The sequence below is a fragment of the Leptonychotes weddellii genome, chromosome 10 (assembly GCF_054177405.1).
Source record: "Leptonychotes weddellii isolate Sample4059 chromosome 10, ASM5417740v2, whole genome shotgun sequence".
NCBI classification, from domain to species: Eukaryota; Metazoa; Chordata; class Mammalia; order Carnivora; family Phocidae; genus Leptonychotes; species Leptonychotes weddellii.
Genome location: NC_138378.1, coordinates 119,917,293 through 119,938,202, shown reverse-complemented (window position 1 = coordinate 119,938,202; position 20,910 = coordinate 119,917,293). Strand labels below are relative to the sequence as shown.

Sequence of the window (20,910 nt, the reverse complement as noted above, 5' to 3'; positions counted from 1 at the left end):
GTCAAGCCATGAAAAGACCTGGAGGAACCTTAAATACATATTTCTAAGTGAAAGAAGACAATTTGAAAAGGCTACACACTGCATGATTGAAACTAGAAGACATTCTGGAAAAGACACACACAAAAAAAAACCATGGAGACAGTAAAAAGATCAGTGGTTGCCAGAGGTGGGGGTAGGCGGGGGGGGATGATTTTTAGGGGGAGAACAAATGATATTTGGAGGAGTGCAAATACTCTGTATGATATGATAATGGTAGATACATACCATTATCCATTTGTCAAAACCTATAGAGTGTACAATACCGGGAGAGTGAGTCCTGGTGTAAACTACAGGCTGTGGGTAATTTTGATGTGTCAATGCAGGTTCACAAATTTTAGCTAATTTACCCCTCTAGTAGGGTGTGTCCATGGAAGGGAGGAAGGAAGGGAGGGAGGGAAGGAGGGAAGGAGGGAGGGAGGGAGGGAGGGAGGGAGGGAAAGAACTGACAGATGGACAGATGGACACTGCAACTGGAATTTTCAATCCAAAGCAGAACATACTAGAGTCTTAGAACACCCAAGCCACTGCTATTCAAACTTAATAATGTCTCATTAATAGGTAAATTCAGTGGGTTTTAAGCAGCATTGTTTAAAGAAATGGAATAGAAAGTAGCCTGAGTTATACTTAATAAGGAGAGATATTTATTTGTGTCACTTTGGTTTCTGCTTTGTATGTGTATAACTTGTGCGCTCATCATGATGTAAAATTATGTTTTAAAAGTTCCAGGTCCTTGCCCTGTGCCCTTCTGTCGTGCCTTAATGAAGCATACTCTCAGGCTGGGTGATTCAGAGATTAAATGAGGGAGAATATCAGCGAGATTATTTTAGCAACTTTAAAGTGCGTCCTGATGAACCAAACAGGTAGTGACAGTCATTGGCAGCCTATGTGTCGAGGGGAGGGGCAGCAGGTGCTTAGAAGCCCTCCCAGCATTGTACCTGGGTCTAAATGCAATGCAGGAGATCAAGATGCAAAGACCAAGTGAAAAGAAAGTTCTAGGTGGATAGAATAAAATGCCAAGGCCCTAAAGCACCATGGGAACAATAGGGCAAAACAGGGTCTGGAGAGTCAGGTGAGTTCAATTTATATCCATTACCACGTGTGAGGATACCTACAAGGGGGACCCCCCGTAGACAGAAGATCTACAGATCAAACTTGGGATCCAGGTCTGAGGCAGAGATACAGACAGGTAGCTGCACTGGGAGTGGGGGAGCTCATTTCAGGAGAGTAAATCAAGAGAGAAGACATGGAAAGAATGGTCCTGCACAGTATCATTTCAGCAAGGGAGAAACGCATGTAGTCAGAGCACTTTTAAAACTGATATGTTCAATTTAATGAGTCAAATATTTACCCAGTGATATTTTTAGTGTATTATTTGCCTAGAGAAATGTTTCTTGTTCAGAGGGGAAAGGAACGTTTCATATGTATTCTGATTGTGTTCTCATAATTTTGAGAGATTTTCGTAGAATATCTTACCCCCTTACATAATAGTTCTTAAAAATGAAGGGTCTTCTTTGTAAAGATGCATTTGTAAAAGACAATAATAACCATAAAATTAGTCATGTGTAGCTCTAATCAAATGTAAATCTTAAGACTCTGAGCTTGAATTATATCTCCAACAATGTGTACAATTAGCAGGAAAATCGCGTATCTTGCTTATAAATATATAAATATTCACACATATATGAAATGTATATTGGCTATAAAAAGGATGACCCCTAGGCCTAATCCTGATATACATTCTATGGTTTTAAAAATAGCAGGTAAATTTCCATTTAACTAAATTAGACTTTCAGGAGATGTAGGTATCCTTACAGAGGGCCACATTTTCCATTTGTTAGCCTAAAACTCCTTTAAATAGTTGGTTACTGCTGATGTTGCAAACGTCTATTTTTTATACCCGTAAGAAGCATGAAGGTGTCAAACACGTTCTTATTTCCTTCTTTTAAAACTTTTCCTTAGAAAGCGAAGAAAGAAGAAAGAAGAAAGAAAGAAAGAAAGAGAGAGAGAAAGAAAGAAAGAGAGAAAGAAAGAGAGAAAGAAAGAAAAAGAAAGGAAAGAAGGAAGAAAGAAAAGTATACAGATGAATTATTTAGTTGTCTTTTCCTCTCCCCCCTCCAAATCCTCACTAAACTCAGGAACATTGAATAGGTGGGGTAGATCATGTTACAAAATAGCAATCTAGGTAATACTGTCTGAAAATTCTTACCTTGTGTATGGAATAGAGAGGAAGGAACCTGCTCCAGGACATTCCTGTGCAAGCCCCCATGCCTGCCTTACCTCCTCCAACCTGTGCAGTGTGTTGATTGAAAGACCCACTGAGTCAAAGGACTGACCTCTCATCATCCCAGCCCGCCCGCTCACACTAATAAACAACCGTGGTACTCTGGCTTTCTCTTCTCCAAAGATGACCCATCTTTCTCAGAACAGAAATTATGTTTCTTATCTGGAAGGGTAAATATTAGCTTCTATTTCCTCTCAGAAGATCATGGCCCTCAGAGAATAAACCCATTATTTTCCAGCTTTATTGTACTCCCCTAATTCTCATTCTAAAGTTAAACATGATTTTTGCTATGGAGTGAAAAGGCATATAAATATTGAATTTGCTGAAGATTTTCAAATGCATTCTCTTTCAAAGTCTAAAATACTAGATGCCCTCATAGTTTGCATGAAAATAATGCAACTGAGCTAAATTATTTCAAGCCTTCTGGCTAGAGTATGGATGTGTCCTGTGCTGGGGGAAGAGCAGTGTGGATCCACCATTCCATCCACCCACCCTCTTGTGGTGTGCCTCTTGTAGCTGGAACGGCTGGGAAATGTGTGACATGAGCCAGGAAGGGGACGCAGTGCTTGCCTTGTGGGAGTGAATATGAATTTTCACACACCGCCTTTGGGTTTTATACCTCTCCAGACTTCAGGTCACCCGGTATGCATGGCTGTAAATTCCTCTCGTTCCTATGGTTCCAAAAAATAAATCGCCAGCACGACCGGCCTGAATGTCACAAGTAGGGATGCAGTATTTTTCTTTAGGATGCAAAAGGTGGGGGAGGGTACGGCGATGGTGGTATATATATTATACATATGATGGTCTGTGAAAAATGTGAAAACGTGGTACCATTTTATGTATTAAAGACATCAGAAAGCTGCAATGCTTGGATAATGCAGTATTATTTGCAGGAAGGGAACCTGGAAGGAAGCCGGTTTGGGTAATTTTACTAGTCCTAAGCGGCCGACTTCTCTTGTGAAACACTCTGGGCAGTATCTTGGGAATTACTCAAAGTTGCCAGATCGCTGGAGGGTGTGAAGCCAGTGATGACGACAGACAATGAATAGGAAGCGGCCGTTTTATTTTCATCTCCCCCCCCCCCCCGCCTCCATAATATCCACGGATGGGTAACAGCGACTAAATAAAGAAACACAAAGAAAAACGGGTTTCCAAGTAGCACAGCAGGATCGACCGGGCATGGGGCTGCTTCAGTAAGCCAGCCTGATCTCTCTGTCGCTGTTCTAAGAGCAGTCCGTCCCACCTTTCCACAGATACAGGACGTCTTTCCACTCCAAAGTTGGGATGCACCTTGTTTTCTCTTTGGTCCAGGTCGTTAACTACAATAGCGAATGCCCCAGAAGGCATGCTTGCTCCTTGCTAGATTTTCAGGATGATGCCGCCTAGGAGGGCGCTGGTGACCCAGAGGGGGAGGGGACAAAGAGGAAGAGGGGGAATGGGAAGGAGTTGGGGGGGGACAGCCCGGGGGAGGGGGCGAGCAGGAGACGCGGCGGGCAAGAGACGCATGGGCGGGGCTGTGGCGAAGCTAGCCGGTCCCAGGACCGGGTTTAGAACCAACCTCCGGCGGGCCAGATTGAACGCAAGGACCCGGCCCCAGCCAAACCCCACAGACCGTTACTCCGGCCTCGGCCTGGGGCCGGACGCACGCGGGCAGGGCGCAGCCAAACCCGCCCGCTGCGTCTCAGATCGCCTCCGAAGGGGGAAAACAGACGGAGAAAAAGGACAAAACAGAAAATGCAGACGGGGGAGGGAGAAGGAAGCCATTCGGGCTTTATATGGATTTCTTTGCCTTAGAAAAAGGGAGAAAGGGAAAAAGGAGGGCCCACGTGCCCGGGAGGTGTTGTGTTAAAGCGCCACCTTCCGTCGGCCGGGGCGCGGCGGGCTCCCCTGGCGGGCTCGGGCGCGCGCGGCACCGGGAAGCAGCTGCACCCACCCGGGGGCGCGCCGGGCGGCACCCGCCCGCTCCGGCTGCGCGCGTGTCCGAGTGTGTGCACCGGGAGAGCGGGCGCGCCGGGGCGGCTCGCTCGGACGGGCCTCCCGGGGACCCGGCATAAAGGGGCGCCGGACCTGGCCGGACTAGCCCGGTTCGCCGCGGTGCAGTGCGTGGCTCCCGAGCATCCCGGGGAGAGGCGCATCTGTGCACACACGCGGATTTTTAAAAAATAACATATTTCCAGACGTGCCTCCCCCCACCCCCCATCTTTGCAAAGCAGCCCGGAGGGCGGGGGAGGGGGTGTGGCCGAGGAGTTAATAAAGGGAGATGGGCGGAGCCGGCCCCCAGCCATTGGCTGGCCCGCGGAGTGATGTCACCCATATGACACCCTGATAACTAGTTGGGAGAGAGCCCTCAACTTTTTGCAGAAGGAGCGCGCGCGCCTGGGAGTGCTCGGGGTCCGGCGCTTGCGGCGGGAGCCACGAGCCGGAGAGAGAGGGGTCCCGGGCTGCCTCGACCGCCGCCGCCTCTCCCGTCGCAGCTTCCCGCGCGCCGGCGGCCGTCGCCGCCGCAGCCGCCGCAGCCGCTGTGTGCAGCCTGGAAGGGGGGGCGGGGGGGAGGGGGGGAGCCGCGGACGCGGGGTACCGAGGACTTTGCAACTTGCCCGGGAAGGTGGAGGGGCGAGAGGGGGAGGGGGACCTCCGCACGAGACCGAGCGGCCCGGGTTGGAGCGCCCAGCCCCGCGGCGGATCATGGTGCAGCAGGCGGAGAGCTTGGAAGCGGAGAGCAACCTGCCCCGGGAGGCGCTGGACACGGAGGAGGGCGAATTCATGGCTTGCAGCCCGGTGGCCCTGGACGAGAGCGACCCGGACTGGTGCAAGACGGCGTCGGGCCACATCAAGCGGCCGATGAACGCTTTCATGGTGTGGTCCAAGATCGAGCGCAGGAAGATCATGGAGCAGTCTCCGGACATGCATAACGCCGAGATCTCCAAGAGACTGGGCAAGCGGTGGAAAATGCTGAAGGACAGCGAGAAGATCCCGTTCATCCGGGAGGCGGAGCGGCTGCGGCTCAAGCACATGGCCGACTACCCCGACTACAAGTACCGGCCCCGGAAAAAGCCCAAAATGGACCCCTCGGCGAAGCCCAGCGCCAGCCAGAGCCCCGAGAAGAGCGCGGCGGGCGGCGGCGGCGCGGGCGGCGGCGCGGGCGGCGCCAAGACCTCCAAGGGCTCCAGCAAGAAATGCGGCAAGCTCAAGGCCCCCGCGGCCCCCGCGGCCGGCGGCGCCAAGGCCGGCGCGGGCAAGGCGGCCCAGCCCGGGGACCTGGGCGGCGCGGGCGACGACTGCGTGCTCGGCAGCCTGCGCGTGAGCGGCGCGGGCGGCGGCGGCGGCGGCGGCGGCGCGGGCAAGACGGTCAAGTGTGTGTTCCTGGACGAGGACGACGAGGACGACGAGGACGACGACGAGCTGCAGCTGCGGATCAAGCAGGAGGCGGACGAGGACGACGACGAGCCGCCGCACCAGCAGCTCCTGCAGCCGCCGGGCCAGCAGCCGCCGCAGCTGCTGAGACGCTACAACGTCGCCAAAGTGCCCGCCAGCCCGACGCTGAGCAGTGCGGCCGAGTCCCCCGAGGGCGCGAGCCTGTACGACGAGGTGCGGGCCGGCGCGACCTCGGGCGCCGGCGGCGGTAGCCGTCTCTACTACAGCTTCAAGAACATCACCAAGCAGCAGGCGCCGCCGCCGGCGCAGCCCGCGCTCTCGCCCGCGTCCTCGCGCTCCGTCTCCACCTCGTCCAGCAGCAGCGGGAGCAGCGGCGCCGAGGACGCCGACGACCTGATGTTCGACCTGAGCCTGAATTTCTCCCAAAGCGCGCACAGCGCCAGCGAGCAGCAGCTGGGGGGCGGCGCGGCGGCCGGGAACCTGTCCCTGTCTCTGGTGGATAAGGATTTGGATTCGTTCAGCGAGGGCAGCCTGGGCTCCCATTTCGAGTTCCCCGACTACTGCACGCCCGAGCTGAGCGAGATGATCGCGGGGGACTGGCTGGAGGCGAACTTCTCCGACCTGGTGTTCACGTATTGAGAGGGGCGCCCCGCTTCTCGCTCTTTCTCTCCGCGGGGTGCAGAGCAGGGTTCCTCGGGAGGAAGTCGTGGTGGTCATGATGATGATGATGATGATGATGATGGTGGTGTCGATGGTGTCGATGGTGGTGGTGGTAGGGTGGAGGGGAGACAAGAAGATGCTGATCTTGATATGATGTCGTGACACAAAGAAATTGGAAAAGATGATGAAAATGTTGGTGGAGTTAAAGTGAAATGAGTAGTTTTAAAACATTTTTCCTGTCCTTTTTTTGCTCCCCTCCCTTCCTTTATCGTGTCTCAAGGTAGTTGCATACCTAGTCTGGAGTTGTGATTTTTTCCCCAAAAATGTGTTTTTGTAATTACTACTTCTTTTTCCTGAAATTCGTGATTGCAACAAAGGCGGAGGGGACAGGGCGGGGGAGGGGAGGGAGGACCCGCTCCGGAAGGCGCTGTTTGAAGCTTGTCGGTCTTTGAAGTCTGGAAGACGTCTGGAGAGGACCTTTTGGCAGCACAACCGTTACGCTAGGGAGTTGGTTGGAGATTTTTTTTTTCTTAAGAGATCTTAAAGAACTGGTGATTTTTAAAAAAAAAAAACAAAAAAAAACAAACACAAAAACAAAAAAGGGACCATTGCAACTTTTTTATTTTATTTTATTTTTTTGGAGGGAGAAAACTGATGTCTTCTATGCATCCGATTCTTAACAAAACTGCAGGGAGCTTGAAAAAATGCAGACTGTACAAACGCTCACAAAAAAAAAAAAAAAACTGTGAACTGACTTAAGATCAGAGTTTACTTTTCAGATCAAATTGTTTATGGTTTTACAAATGTGATTTCTACTTGCCAACTTTTTTTTTGTAACTTGTTCCCTTATACCTCCTTGATTGAATACCAGACAGCCTAGACCTCAGTACAAAAGGTATTGAAACATTTTTGATACATAACAGACCTCAGTCTTTTTTAAAAATTAATATATTTTCAGGCGTATTTTTGTACAGTGAAAAGGGAACATTCTTGCTGTGTTTTTTCAGTAAGACTTTCAGGCACTTCTTCCCTTTTGATTTTTTTCCTCTGTTTTTTTTTTGTTTTGTTTTGTTTTGTTTTTTGGGTTTTTTGTTTTTTGTTTTTTTTAAGCATGCAAGTATGTTGGTACGTGATGTCCTGGTTTAAAAAGGATTAAAATTTTTAAGTAATCCTTGCATCTAAAGGCCTTGTGGTTTAAAAAAAAAAAAACAAACTTTTTTTTGTACAGCTATAGTAGAGATTTGTTCAATATTTGTAGGTAAAGATTTATTGAAAATGGTGATATAGACCTCAGAGCTGTTATCTTAGTTTAAAGATTGTATATGTACTGTACTATACTAGGACTTTATGTATCTCATACGCTGTGATATGTGGATGGGGCCCCAGATGGAAGGTTTGAAACTGGATTCTCGATTTTTAGCTAAAAAAGAAAAAAAAAGGCACATAGTTTAAAAAGTTTCTCATTTTGTGCAATATAATCTAAATAAAGTACAGACCATCTGCATATTTTGTAGCAAATGGTGGCAAAGCAGACTCAATGCACTGTCGACATCATTGCCTGTTTTTTTTTTTTTTTTTTTTTTGTGCTGGAAGTCTGTATCCTGACAATTTTAATAAATCAGCTGGAACTGATAGAAACGCGCATCGCCAATAGTCTCTATAGAAGTCAAACTGGAGGTCGTGTTGTCGCAGCTCAGTGACGAGGCTGTTGTGTGCGCGGGTGGGAGGTGGGGGTTAGGCTGGAAAGTGTTCAATTGGCAGGCCGATTTCTTTTTCCTCTGCCTTCCGTGGCTAGTTATTGAAAACGAGGGAGGAGGATTCTTTCTCTGCCTTCCCTTTCCTCCCCCCGCCCCACCATTTCCTTTCTCACCTCCTCCTCCACTCCCACTCTCTCTCCACCCATCCTGGCTGGCGGGCGGGCGGGCAGCGCCGAGAAGCTCGGGGAGCCGGCCGGGGAGGGGCGGGCTCGGCGAGGACACGGTGCCAGCGCGCGCGGTCAGTGTCCCGCGCTTGCCGGGGGGTGTGCGTTCTCTGCTCCGGGCTGTGTCCCGGCTGCGCGTCGCGGTGACAGCCGCCCTCGGGTAGCCAGCACTCGGGGCGCTCTGATCCCCGCCGCTCCCCCTTAGAGGGTGGGGACGGCCGTTTCCAGTTTTGAATTTTTTCCCCCTAATGCCGCATCTCCGTGTGTGCGCAGAGGTAGATGCTGTGGGGAGCGAGGCCACAGTTCTGGATCTCGAGTGGCGACGGGGGCCAGGAGGAGGTTGTCGGTGTCTGTCTCTTACCGATTTGTCGGGGCCGGCGGGAGCGCGAGGCGCGGCGGGGCGGCGGGAGGAACATGGCACCGCCGCCGCCATCCGAGCCGCGGCCACCGGGGTGTCGGTGGGGCGGCGGAGGCACAGAGGGCGCGGCCTGCGGCGGTGGGGCCCGGAGGCGCGCGGGGACACCGCACTGGTGCCCCGAGGCCCGCAGGGTGGCGGGGGGGAGAAAGCCAACGGGGGGTGGGCGGGGGAGGCGCCGCCGCACCCGCGTAGCCTGCGCCCTCGCGCGCGCGCCGGCTCCCGGGCCGCCCCGGAACTTGCCTCCGGGCGGGCCGCCTCTGGTAAGGGGGTTCGGCTGCTCCGTAGTTCTTCCCCAACTGCCTTTCCAGGGTTCCGGCCGCGGCGGCGCGGGCGGGATCCGCATCCCGCGCGCGCTCCCTGCTCGCTGGGGACCGTTTGCCCGCCCCCCTCCCTTTTTCTCCGCTCTCCTTTCCCCAGACCCGGCCTGTGTCCGAGCGCTCGCGGCAGGCCCTGGCTCCGGCCCCCCCTTCCGTGCCTTCTGCCCCTCTGTCCCTGGGGGCCGCGCCGAGGGGGGCGGGGAGGCCACGCGGGGCCCCGCGCGCCAGCCCTCCAGCCCCACCTCCGAGCTGCGGCGCCTGCAGTGGGGGAGGTTTGCAGCGGCTTAATTGAAACTCAGTGCAAAATCACCACAACCCTTTTTTTAACCTACCGACATGATTTACCAAGGTTCGGCCTCCATTTTTCCTGAGGTTTGGCGAGACCAAATGCATGCGTCGGCACGGCACCGGGAACTGCTAGGCCAAAGGGGCCCCGCACCCTCCCTGTCTCCCCTCCCACTTTTCCTCGGCCCCTCTCTCCTCCGCGCTCGGAGCCGCGGCCTCCCCCAGCCTGCCTCCGGCCCGGGCGAGCCTCCACCCCAGCCCCCAGCCCTGGGATGCGAAGCCAACCAGCTTTTGCTACAGATGGACAGATTTCTGTGGCTTTTTCCTTTCGATGAACCATCAGATTTCAGTAGTACACTTGGGAAAAAGGAAGGGGTGATGGTGTTAACAAGGTTCTCAATATAGAACTGGATTTCTGGAGTTGTTTACCTTTTTTTTTTCTTTCTTTCTTTCAAAATGATAGACTAATGTAGTCATTGGTCGGACATTTATTTTAGCCACGAATAATTGAACCAGCGGTTTACAATTGACAGTTCTCTGTGCTGGTGGTTTTACGTGGCGGCCCTCTGCTGCAGTCCTGAAACTCGTTGAAAACACAAACCCATTTATAAGACTGAGTCTATGTATTTTGAAAATCTGAAAACTTTGCATGTATTTTATGTTTTAATCATAGATGAATCTTGGACATTTTTTGTGGTGAGGTAGAAACTTTAAGTAAATTAATAACATAATTGGCCTCGGGATGGAAACAAATAGTCTTGATTTAATAATAATATCTTTTTTAAAAGCTCTGTAGCTAAGTTCTTGAGAGTAAAAGAAAAGAAAAATAGATGGTCAGCGAACTAAATTAAAAACCTGTTAGAACTCAGGACAGGCGCTTGGATGCGCTTTTAACCATATTTAAGGCTGTTTTGATGAATGCATTGTGAAAATCATTCTTAATGAATTCTTTATTGAATGTCTAAAACATAATATAATACACAGGTATTCTTGCCACTGGATAGTCTTCAATAAAAGTTTAATTGCATTTTTTTTTTTTGGTCTCTTAAGTAAGTCTTATTTTTAACTAAGCATTGACAGAATATCTTAAAATGGTAACATGGGGGTGGGGGGTGGGCGCTGAGAGCGCCGCAGCCTAGCCAGTGGGTATCCTGCTGTTTATAACTAGTTCACAGACTTTGATGATGGCATTTTGGTAAGATTTCCAACTGTAAGACCTTAAACCAGCATTCTCTTATTAATTCTTTAAACTGTGGAAATAATCTTCCAGTTCTTACACTCTGATATGCATCCCTTTTATTAAAAAAAAAATAACGCTAATAAAAGGCAGTGTATTTAAACTGTGCTTTGCAAATATTATGTATGTTATGAATGACTACAGTCACAGGGCAAATTATTTGTAGAATGATTATCCTTTAGCTAGAGAAAGATCATTACAACCCTTTTGGGCAGAGATGTTTCTTTGTAATGTTAATCAAGGGGAAGTGATTTTAATATGCATGCGTATAGCAGTCAGGAGGATTTAGTTGTTTTTATGTTATTTTTATTTTTTGAAAAAGAGAAAGACTCAAAAGGCAAAACTTGTCTTTCTCTTCTCTGGGAGTTGAAACCATCCTCATTTGATATTGGTCCAGTAAAAGAAATTTACATTTCTTTTTCACTTCAGAACTTAAGTGACTTTTGCCTAAGGAATCTGAGAAATAAAGCAAATAAGTTGCTCTATTTTAAAGTAGTCATTCAATATAAATATATTATATCAATCTTAACTTTTTTATTCTCTGGATGATTAATAATATGTATATTCTTACTTTTTCTTCCAATGGGCATATGTATCCTTGTGGACATTTTGGAGAGACGTTTTCTTGTACTCTCCCATTTATAGGATCTTTATACTCTTTTACCGCGTGGTCCCCTGCTTTTAACAGATTTCTGAGGCAAATATATTTGTGCTTTTTTTTTTTTTAATGTAGAATGACCAGCAAAAAAATAGTTTACTGAGTTGTCGATTTTATCAGTAGATAAGAAACCTTCTTTATTACAGTTTCAGGGAAGATTTTTTCAGGATATTTCTCAGTTATTCTAAGGGCCAAATTTTATAAAATTTCCATTAGGAATGTCAGTTTCAAATACCCTTTGTATAGCCTAGGCCTGTGGGGGTACCGAGTCTGAGCCTTATGTAACCCAACACAGGAGTTCATGAGTTCCCAAAGTAACTGTCTCCGTGCAATGATTCTTGCACATGCTTCTCAGAGATTGGGCTTCTTTTAATTATTGCTTCTTTCTCACTGTTCATTTATTTCATTTATTCTGCCATATCCCCTTTTATTTGATGATCTGGCAAATTCTGCTCTTTGGTAAGAACTCAGTTGTTTTTCCACTTGGTTCGGGGTTTTTGTTGTTGTTGTCGGTTGGTTTTGGGTTTTGGTTTTTGCCCCTCGTGTCGAGCCCACGTTTTCAGTCACAATAAATATTAAACGAAATTTATTAAACTCAACTCTTTTTCCATTTTACTTTGCTGCTGGCTTTTCTTTTCTCTTGACTCCTAACATGCCTTTTTTTTTTTTTTTCTTTGAGGTTTTGCTTTTTTTTTTTAACACTACCTATATCCATTAGCTGCCTAATTAGTTTTATCTATTCCATGTGGATGCAGTGAGTTTATAAGAGAATTTCACAAACAAGTAGTTTTTTAGTGAACTTAAACAGAATTTTAAAGGAGACCTATTTTTATACTCAATAAAAGCACAAAAGTGCAGAAAGTATAAAATGGCTTACAAAGGGAAACATAAGTTCATAATGTTCCATGTATAAAAGTAATAATTTTATTGGGTAGAGATACTCTTAAAAGATTCAATACCTCTGCCAGTGCACAGATAGGACTGTTCTAAATGACTTGGGAACTTCTGGTTGCCTGTGGTTGCAAACAGAGAACTTCTCCGTCGAGAAAACCAACCAGTGAAAGCAATATGACGGAGTTGACATGTGGTTTCGTACAAGCAGTTGAGGAATTGAAACAGCCTGGATGTGCGTTCGTGGAGGCTTCCTTGTCGTGGTTTGATCAAACTTCTTTTATGTAGTCACGTAGACGTGGGTTTTCTCTGCTGTGAAAATTACAAATAAAGCAATATGACAAAAAGTTTGAAAATGCGTAGAAAATATTTACTCTAGGGTCCTTGAAGGGACTTTGATGTTTATGTTACTTTATGAGACAGATGACATTCCCGCTTCAGAAAAAGAAAAAGCGACTGGAAATAATCACAGGATACCGTAGAAAGAATTTTGATCAAATAGCTATTGACAAAGGGCCCTCTAACACATTTTTCTTCATCCAGCTTATGTTCAAGAACACAATGCCCCATCCCTTGAGTCACATAGGGAGAAACGTTATATACCATTACCATTAATTTCCCATTTTGTCTACTTTTTACTCTTGTACATATGTTGTGGGTTGAAGAGTCTTTTGCATTTGTTTGTGACACCCTTTTTTGAATGGACTGTTTCAAATCGGAGGCCTCCTTTTCCGGTCTGCGGCTCCTGGTGGTCATGGCATCCCACACTGCTTCACGGTGGCCCCCGGGACAGAGCCACCTGAAGAGCGAGAGCAGTTTTCAGCATGACACTGTTGCCAAGTCTGTATTTTCCAAGGCCACATGAAACTTACTTTGAGAGCCACTCCAGGTTTGGGAGCAGAAAAGCTGAAAACCCTTTTGTTTAGAAGTCTGAGTGGTTTGGGGGGGGGGACCCTGTTTTAGAGTTTGCATGCCAGCCCACGCCCTGAGCTGTGAAACAGAGAGAGGGTGAAGCTCCCCGGGGCGGCGCGCTGGAGGATGAAGTGTTTGATAGCAGTAGGGGGAAAAGAAAATGCATGGCAAAGTTTCGTCTTCTTGTAGACTATCTAGCATGCAGAGTTTAGTGTGTTAGAACAGTGTATGACGTTGCTGTATCAAAGTTGTAAAATTAAGCATTATTTATTGAAAACTATGTATTTTTTTGTAAAAACCTGATCACATAGAGAATATCAGTGGCTTGTGCTCGTGCTCCAATGGAACCAGCTTCGTGACCCACCCTCCTTGGTATGCAGTGTTATTGCTCAGGGTTGAAAATAGTATACCCCAATGTCTCTTTGCAAGAGTTTTTCACAGAGGAATACATTTGTTCAAAAGACTCTAATAAAATTGTGTGATCGATCTGCACTTGTGGTTTTTATGTGACTCGTTTCCAGTTTTGCATTTGATAACTACCGTACCATTTCCTAAAGTGTTGTCCTCCAAACTGATCATCCCAGACAGGCTTGAGGAGTCCTGGATGTCAGCCTGGACAGGAATAGACCCCACAGGAACGTTCTGGGCAGGTTTGAGAGCCGCTGACAATGGGAATAAGCATGATAATAAGGCCTCGAGATTTTTAACTGGCCAATCGAGTGGACAAAAGCATAAAGTATAGCAAGGCAGATGAACACGCTTGATCAGAAATGCTTCAAGTAGAAAATGAAGGGAAATTATCAGGGCCAGTTGCTGTTGAATTCAGTGCCAGCAAACTCCCATTTCTCTGTGTCCTTCCCCCCCCCCCATCAACGATTTACAGTGTAAATGTATTTTGACATAGAAATCATTCTGTATTGAGATTCTTGATATAAAATGCTTTTATGGATGCCTGTAAGTGATCCTTGGAATTATGATCAGATTTTTTTAAAGATGGGTTTACATGGTGAGTGTTTGTTGTATATTAAATTTGGTTTTGTAGAAACATTTGTGTTGTACTGTAACAAATTTCCAAGTGCACCATTAACACAACCACCCTTAGGTAAAATTTTTTAGTTCTACCAACTTCCACTTTTCACACCACAGGACAAATATCAGAACTATTGATGGCAACACTGTCGAATCATTATATAATCAATGCTTTCACTTTATTCCTGAATATTTTAGGAAGTCTTTCACTTTGGTAGGGTTTTATTTATTTATTAATTTATTTATTTTGAAGGAAACAGAGTGTATACCCTGAATCAGTTTTATCTAGTAAAGAATTCCTTGCAATTAGCAGGAAAGGATCCTGGCCACTGGACGAGTTTCAAATTATTCATTGGGATTCCTTGCACTATTTGTTACACTACTTGCCTTTCAATGCTGTGGGTTTTTTATAAAAATAGAAATTATTTTTTTAATTCAATAGTTAAGTTTATTGAAGGGACAACTTCAGCCCCTGCTAGGAAAACATATAAAATATGAAAACTTTGACTTTACTATTCTCCCAGTAAATCTGGGAGTGAAAGAGGGAGGTGATGTACCCTTACTCCAGTGATTGTTTATCTATAAGGCTCCAGAAAAATAGTATGCCTGGACAGAATGTCTTCACCCAAATATGGATGATAATCTTGTCAGAAGACACATTGGTTCTACCTGAAAGTAAATACTTTTATGATACGTGTAGCTTGGTGAATTTGAAATAATGAAATCCAGATTTTTGGCATTGGCAAAAGCACATAGAACTTCATTAAAATGGGGTGCGTTTTGATGTTTTGAGCACAATGGAAGTGGAGAGAGGCCACAGCAGATGACTTGCTCCTGCTTTATATTTTGTCGTCCCATAAGACTGGATTGCAGGGCTACAAATTTTGTCATCGATGATCACAATGAAAGCTGGACCTAACTGTAATAGGCAGCACAGGAGTAGATCTGGAAAAGTCAGGGGAGATGGAGGTCACCCTTTAGATTTCACTTTCCATGAAAAAATCACCAGTGCACATCTAGCTTGAGCTTACATAGCATAGATGGCCAGCATTTGCTGACCTTCCTGTCCCACACTCCCCTTTCCTGCTGGACTAACTGACCACATCCCCCTCGCTCTGCCCCGACCGGGGCCAATATGGCTGGGTGACTGCCAACTAAAAGGTAGTGCATGGATGATAGGCTTGCTTGTAACCTGGAACTCATTTGTCTCTCAAGAGTTAAACTGAACTAATAATCAGACTCCTTCCCAGATTTTGGGTTGAAAACACAGATTGGCCTAGTTCTCTACAAGATTTGAGTTGAGAGGTCATGAGGGGATCTTAGGGCTGGAGTAGCCATTCGGAACTGAAATGAAGTCAAAACCAAAAGGACAATTGGAAGACAGAACGGGGAAGCAGAGAAATCATGAGGGAGAACCATCTGTCTCCTGGAAGAAGTACTCCTGTGTGTCTGGGGAGGCGATGGGGTTCCAAGCGGCTTTTCAGCCCCAGTTCAGTGGGTTTATACGCTAAATCAGTGGCCGCTGATGACCTACCCAAGAGTTATTTGGCCATTTGTCTTTACCAACCAAAACCTTATTTTGGTTTGAATGGCAATAGATCAGCCAAAAACGACCTTCTCTTGCCTCCCTTGCAGAGAGAGGTGACCTGTGACATGGTTCTGATCGAGGAGATGTTACTGAGAGTCGGTCAGTGAGACCTTCAGGAAAACACTTCTGCCAGAAAGCCTCTGTGGTGGGCACATGCCATCCTTCCATTGCTTCCTCCAGCTGAGTATAGTCATGTCGGCTGGAGCTACAGGTGTGAGCATGAGCAGAGGGAGAAGAGGGCCCCGAATCCTTGACCAGCCGCCAAACCAGCACCAACCACTGCCTGCGTGTAAGTCACAGTTATTCAGGTTTTCTGGTAAATGTGGCCAAACCCAAACCATAGGGCACTCCTACTTCCTTGGGATTATTTGCATGGATCTGTGTTTCTTTTAACCCAATGAGCAAAACTAAAAACAGTCTAGATGGCCAAAGAGCTGGGATGATGTGCTAAATGTTGGCAAGTAGATGGAGTTCAGTGAGACTCACAAAGGTGGAAATAAAATTTAAAAAAAAAACGGTACAGTTAATGAAATGACAAGAGTTTTCACAGTCACAAACACGGTATCGATTTAACTGCTGAAATCTTAGGATGATTTTTAGGAAATATTTATATCAAAGACCTGAGAGTTACTTTATATTTGCGGAGCTCCTCAGCTCTTCAGGATGATACAATATCCCTCATTTGTCTTTATATCTCAAGTGTGTCACGACTCCTTTGCCAAGAAGTAGCTTTCCTGGGTGCGGGGTCCCCCCACAAGACCTTTCTCACCACCAGATTAGGTTACGTCCCGTCTGACTAAGTATATGCCATCTTCAAAGGAAGAGGTCCTCCAATACTGTGGATTCCTATTTGTCCTTTGTAGCTAAAAGGTTGGCTTTTTAACTCATAGAATGTCACAAGCAACAAATTTAGAGGAGTGATTACAGGACTTAAGAAGTTGTAGCAGCAACAGAGAAAAAGAAAAGGTGGCAGGTTAACAAGGAACCTGTAGAAAGAAAACAAAAAGCTCAAAAGACGGATCGTCTTGTGTGAGGATAGACAGATGGATTCCCACGATCCTGACTCGACCACTCTGTGACATGTCATATTATGGAAGTCAGTGTTTGCAAAACTGATGCTAAGCCATCCAAAAGAGCTGCAGTCATGTTTATTTTGGACTATTTAACAGGGCAGGGAGGTAAGAAATTTTCAATATTTCTACTCAACGTAATTTTAAATCAAACCAACAAGTTCTAGAAGAATCACTTTGGCCTAAGCCCTTTTCACTTGCTAGTGTTTTACAAATAAAAATGTAGTTTTGGTCCAAGAGCTCGTGGGAGATACTACAAGGGAAGCCTTTGTCTGGGCAGGTCCACAAGCCAAAGAGGCAAAATAGAACATTGCAACTAGGTCGACGGGACAGCGCTGGGCAGCAGAACCACCGCCACACGAGACTCAGATCCCTCCACTCAGTCTGCGTCTGTGCAACCCAGGGAGGTGAACAGATGCAGGTGAGGTCAGTTACAATGGCTTTCTGAGCACGGGGACGGGAGTCATGAAGGAGCCGAAGGGCTTGGGCATCGGCGAGGGAGAGCCAAGTGCAGCCAGAAGCCAATTGGAGAGATGTAGGGTGAAGCCTGCTGGACCGACAAGATGGTCAGTCACGGCAACAAAGCAGGGCGCGACCGGGGATGCCCGGGCCCGTGACCCTGAGTTGCGTGAGAGCCGCTAGCCAAGCGCAGGTGCCCTTGGAGGACAAGGGAGCAGGAGAATGGATACAGAATGGGGGAGGGAGAATAGAATTTTGGTCCTGCTCCAATTACGGGAAAGAAAAGACAGAAGAAGAAGAATGACAGTCTGTACATCTGAGCTTTCACTTGGTTGATGACATCAGTGGGAACAGAGAAGGAGGGGAGGGGGCTGTTGGAGAGAGATCATGAGCACTCTTTTTATGACAGTTGAGAGTTTAGTCCTCAGAAGAAGCATCTGTTGTAGAGAAATGTCCTTGGAGTAAAGAGTCACCTGGGGTGACCCCATTAACACCTGTGGGCTGGCCCTGGAGCTCTCCCCGCTCCTGCCCTGCACCTGGTCCTGTCTGGATGCCGAGTTCCATGTCACCCCCTCTCTGGAAGGGCTCAGCCTGAGGAGGAGCCCAGGCTCTGTGGCGTGAGTAACCTGGCTTCCAGACCTGGGTCTGCTACTTTCTGCCATGTATCCCTGGAGAGGTTACTCAACCACACCGTGCTTCCTTGTCCTCTGGCTGTTGTAGGAGAATCTAAGCATAAGTTTGAGTAAATGAGCTCCTCGGGTCACAAAAAGAACTCAGTAAATAAAAAATATTGCCTTAGGGCTACCACCATATGAAGGCAGAAACCCTTCTGGGTTGGGCCCCACGTCCCCAGAACCTGGCCCCACGTCCCCAGAACCTGGCACAGAAGCCTGGTGGCAGCTTCCTAAAATGTGCGCAGAAGTGAAATGTGAATTGGAAAGCTCTCGAGCCAGGGATGTGGGGAGCGTCAAGATGGAGACGTCGAGTGGCCAACCCTTGTGAGTGAAGAAGGAACCCCTCCCCCCACATCGGTGAAGACGCGGGGTTTCAGAGCAGAAAAAGAAACTGTGAGCAGAAAAGACACTGGCATCCATGACTTCCTCTCCAGTGTTCTCCCCCCTTAGGAGAAGATGAAGCATAGCCCTTCATCGATGTGACAGGAGCTGCCTTCTGGAGCAGGGTTTTCGACCGTAGTGTCTGGCTGTGACCCACGTGAAGGCCGGCACTCACATGGATGAGAGATGGGACCTCTTAAAGACATAGCAGGAAACAATTTAAATCGTGAGACAAGATCTCACAGTTACTGCAGTGGTTCATAATGACCCCCAGTAGCAAGGCCACATCCGGAACGGCTGGTCACTCTGGTTTATTCTGTACGTAGGACAGGCTACAGGTTAAAGTCCTTTCTCAGCGCTGCATCCCTCCAGAGAGCACAAAGATGTTTTGAGACACTGTGATTTTTAAATATAAACCCATAGTCTCCAAACTGTAGTGTGCTAGCAATTGTTAGTTAGAAAGTACTTGTGAGAGTCCTCACAGTTGATTGCACGTCCCCATCCACGTGGAGAAGTTGTGAGCATGCAACAGTCTCCGGGAGAGAGGCTGCTCAGCGTCCCCGGAATTGTGCAGGATCCTCTGAGGGATGGGGGGAGGAGGGACGTAACAGTGCTTTATTTCTATTTATTTTCTAGCTGACAAAAATGAAGTGATTTTCCCTTATTAACATTTAATAATCGGATTAACAGTAGCGCATGTATATAATTTTGAAAATAATACCCAGATTGGAGCTGACTGCTCCAAACACGTGGCGGCTGGAATTGTGTGATGGGACAAGATCAGAGGCCCCTGTTCTGGGAAAGAGCAGAGATGGCATGCGGTCATACAGGGCCAGGGGATGGAGAGTTGAGAGTGGCTCCCAGTGCTGCTGAGTCCCCAGGCCACCTGCTCGTGGTCGGTACTTGCCTGCCTCTCTGGTTCTCTGTTTTTTCCTGCATAAATCGGTGGCTGAACTAGATCGTACTTGAGGTTTCTTTCAGGTCTAACACATAATACAATTAGTTCCTATTTATTGACGCTCATGGTGTCTGCTTGGGGGCATTGGTATAAACCCATGCTTTGGGAGATGGCAGGTAGGGGTGGTGAAAGGATGGGGCCAGACAGCCAGACACTCTTGGCCTGTGCGAGCTGGGAAAGGCTAGCCCTAGCTAAAGTTGTTCGCCTTCAGAATGTTTCAAACACCCAGGAGGCCAAACTAAATGGTCATTGGCCCCCGTGTTTTGTTTTATCTTTTGGGGGACGGTCTGTGGTTTTCAAGGCCCTGGTTACTCCTTCTAAGAGAGAACTTTGGTGTTTGAACTTTATCCTTATTGCTACAATTTTTACAGGAGTTTAGAATTATTTTCCAGGCCAACAAATATTCAAAATCAAGTTCGATGTAATTCTTTGGGAAAGAAAAAAATCATATTGCTATCTCAGTTGACACACTGCTTTAACTGAGAGGGTATGACCGGAGTATGAATGCAGACAACACAGCATTTCAGAAAGCACAAATCTGGTTTCTAAACTTACCAAACAAACATCAAAATCACATCCTTAAAAATACAGACCTCTGGGCCCACTTCGCAAAATACCGATTCAGTGTGTTTGGAATGAGACCGAGAATCCATGCTTTTAATCACTGTATCCAGCTCATTCTGAGGCTCTCTTGCCACAGACCAGTTTCTGAGATCAATTGGGCCTTACACCAGTGAGGGGATCACAAGAAACGAACATTGTTTTGTCAAGAATTAGGGTCAAGTCGTGAGATTTCCATTAATAAACACACCCTTGTCACCACCTCTCTACAATGGCCGTGCTTCCTTCCGTGAACTTCTGCTGCGTGTTGAATGCTGAGCTTGCACAGAGTCAAGACTGTGCTTAGCTTTCAGGCCTCTGGGCAGCTGAGCCAGAAGACGTCTGCCGTCTCCACCTGTACGGAGAGCTGCGGGATGGGGCACTTGGGTTTGGGGTTGATTTCCTGATTTTTAAACCTCTTTATGCCTCCTGTGCCCACTTGGGAGTCTTGTCGAGACCTGAGATCCATATTACATGCATGCAGCCTGAGAGCTGGTGTAGACCAAACCATACAAAGTCGACACCTCGATTTCTTCATTGCTTCCTCACTGAGGGATGTTGCCACGGGAAAAGTGGGAGAGGGTGGGTAAAATTGGGAAAATAGAGAAAAATGGGAAAACTTAGAGGCCTGTGAATAATCAGCCATCCTGAATATTTAACATAGTCTTGATGCTGCTGTCACCTCTCGGTGCATCTTCGCAGAAGATGGGGCAGCATCACTGGTGTGTGTTGCACCCCTGTGATCATAAGGTGCGGCGATAAATGTGAGGATAGTTTTTAAATAACGGGCAAAGAGTAATATCACTCGAAGTTTGTGCGTTCGGATTTTTACCCACCTATAAAATAAGGATCATGATCTTTGCTTCCTAAGGGTGTTCTATTGTTTAGTGAACTTTGCACAGCTTTCTGAGACGTACTGACTGAAATGACTTGGCATTAAACCTGGCATCTGTTTGTACGGAGCTCCGGAACTGGGTCCTAAGGCAGAGGGAAGAAAAAGCGAAATCTGGTTGGGGGCAGACAATTTGTTACACTCCTTAACATACAGAATAAAACAGAAGATGGAGATGTTCTGCAAGACATAACAAGGAATCAGACAGGGACATTCCCTGCATAATTTCAGGGAGCAGATAAAAAAAAGAAGAAAGAAAGAAAGA

At 47.2% G+C, this 20,910-nt stretch overlaps 1 protein-coding gene across 1 annotated transcript; it reads left to right on the top strand.

The window, feature by feature from the left end:
- Positions 1-4,917: 4,917 nt before the first annotated feature.
- Positions 4,918-7,883, top strand: SOX11 (SRY-box transcription factor 11). Its single transcript, XM_081797252.1, has one exon. The coding sequence runs from the start codon at positions 5,006-5,008 to the stop codon at positions 6,332-6,334; it is 1,329 nt and encodes a 442-aa protein (XP_081653378.1). The 5' UTR covers positions 4,918-5,005; the 3' UTR covers positions 6,335-7,883.
- The last annotated feature ends 13,027 nt before the right edge of the window (positions 7,884-20,910 follow it).

What these genes read in the sequence shown, in the direction of transcription:
- SOX11 (XM_081797252.1), top strand. Translation starts at nt 5,006, where the DNA reads ATGGTGCAGCAGGCGGAGAGCTTGGAAGCGGAGAGCAACCTGCCCCGG.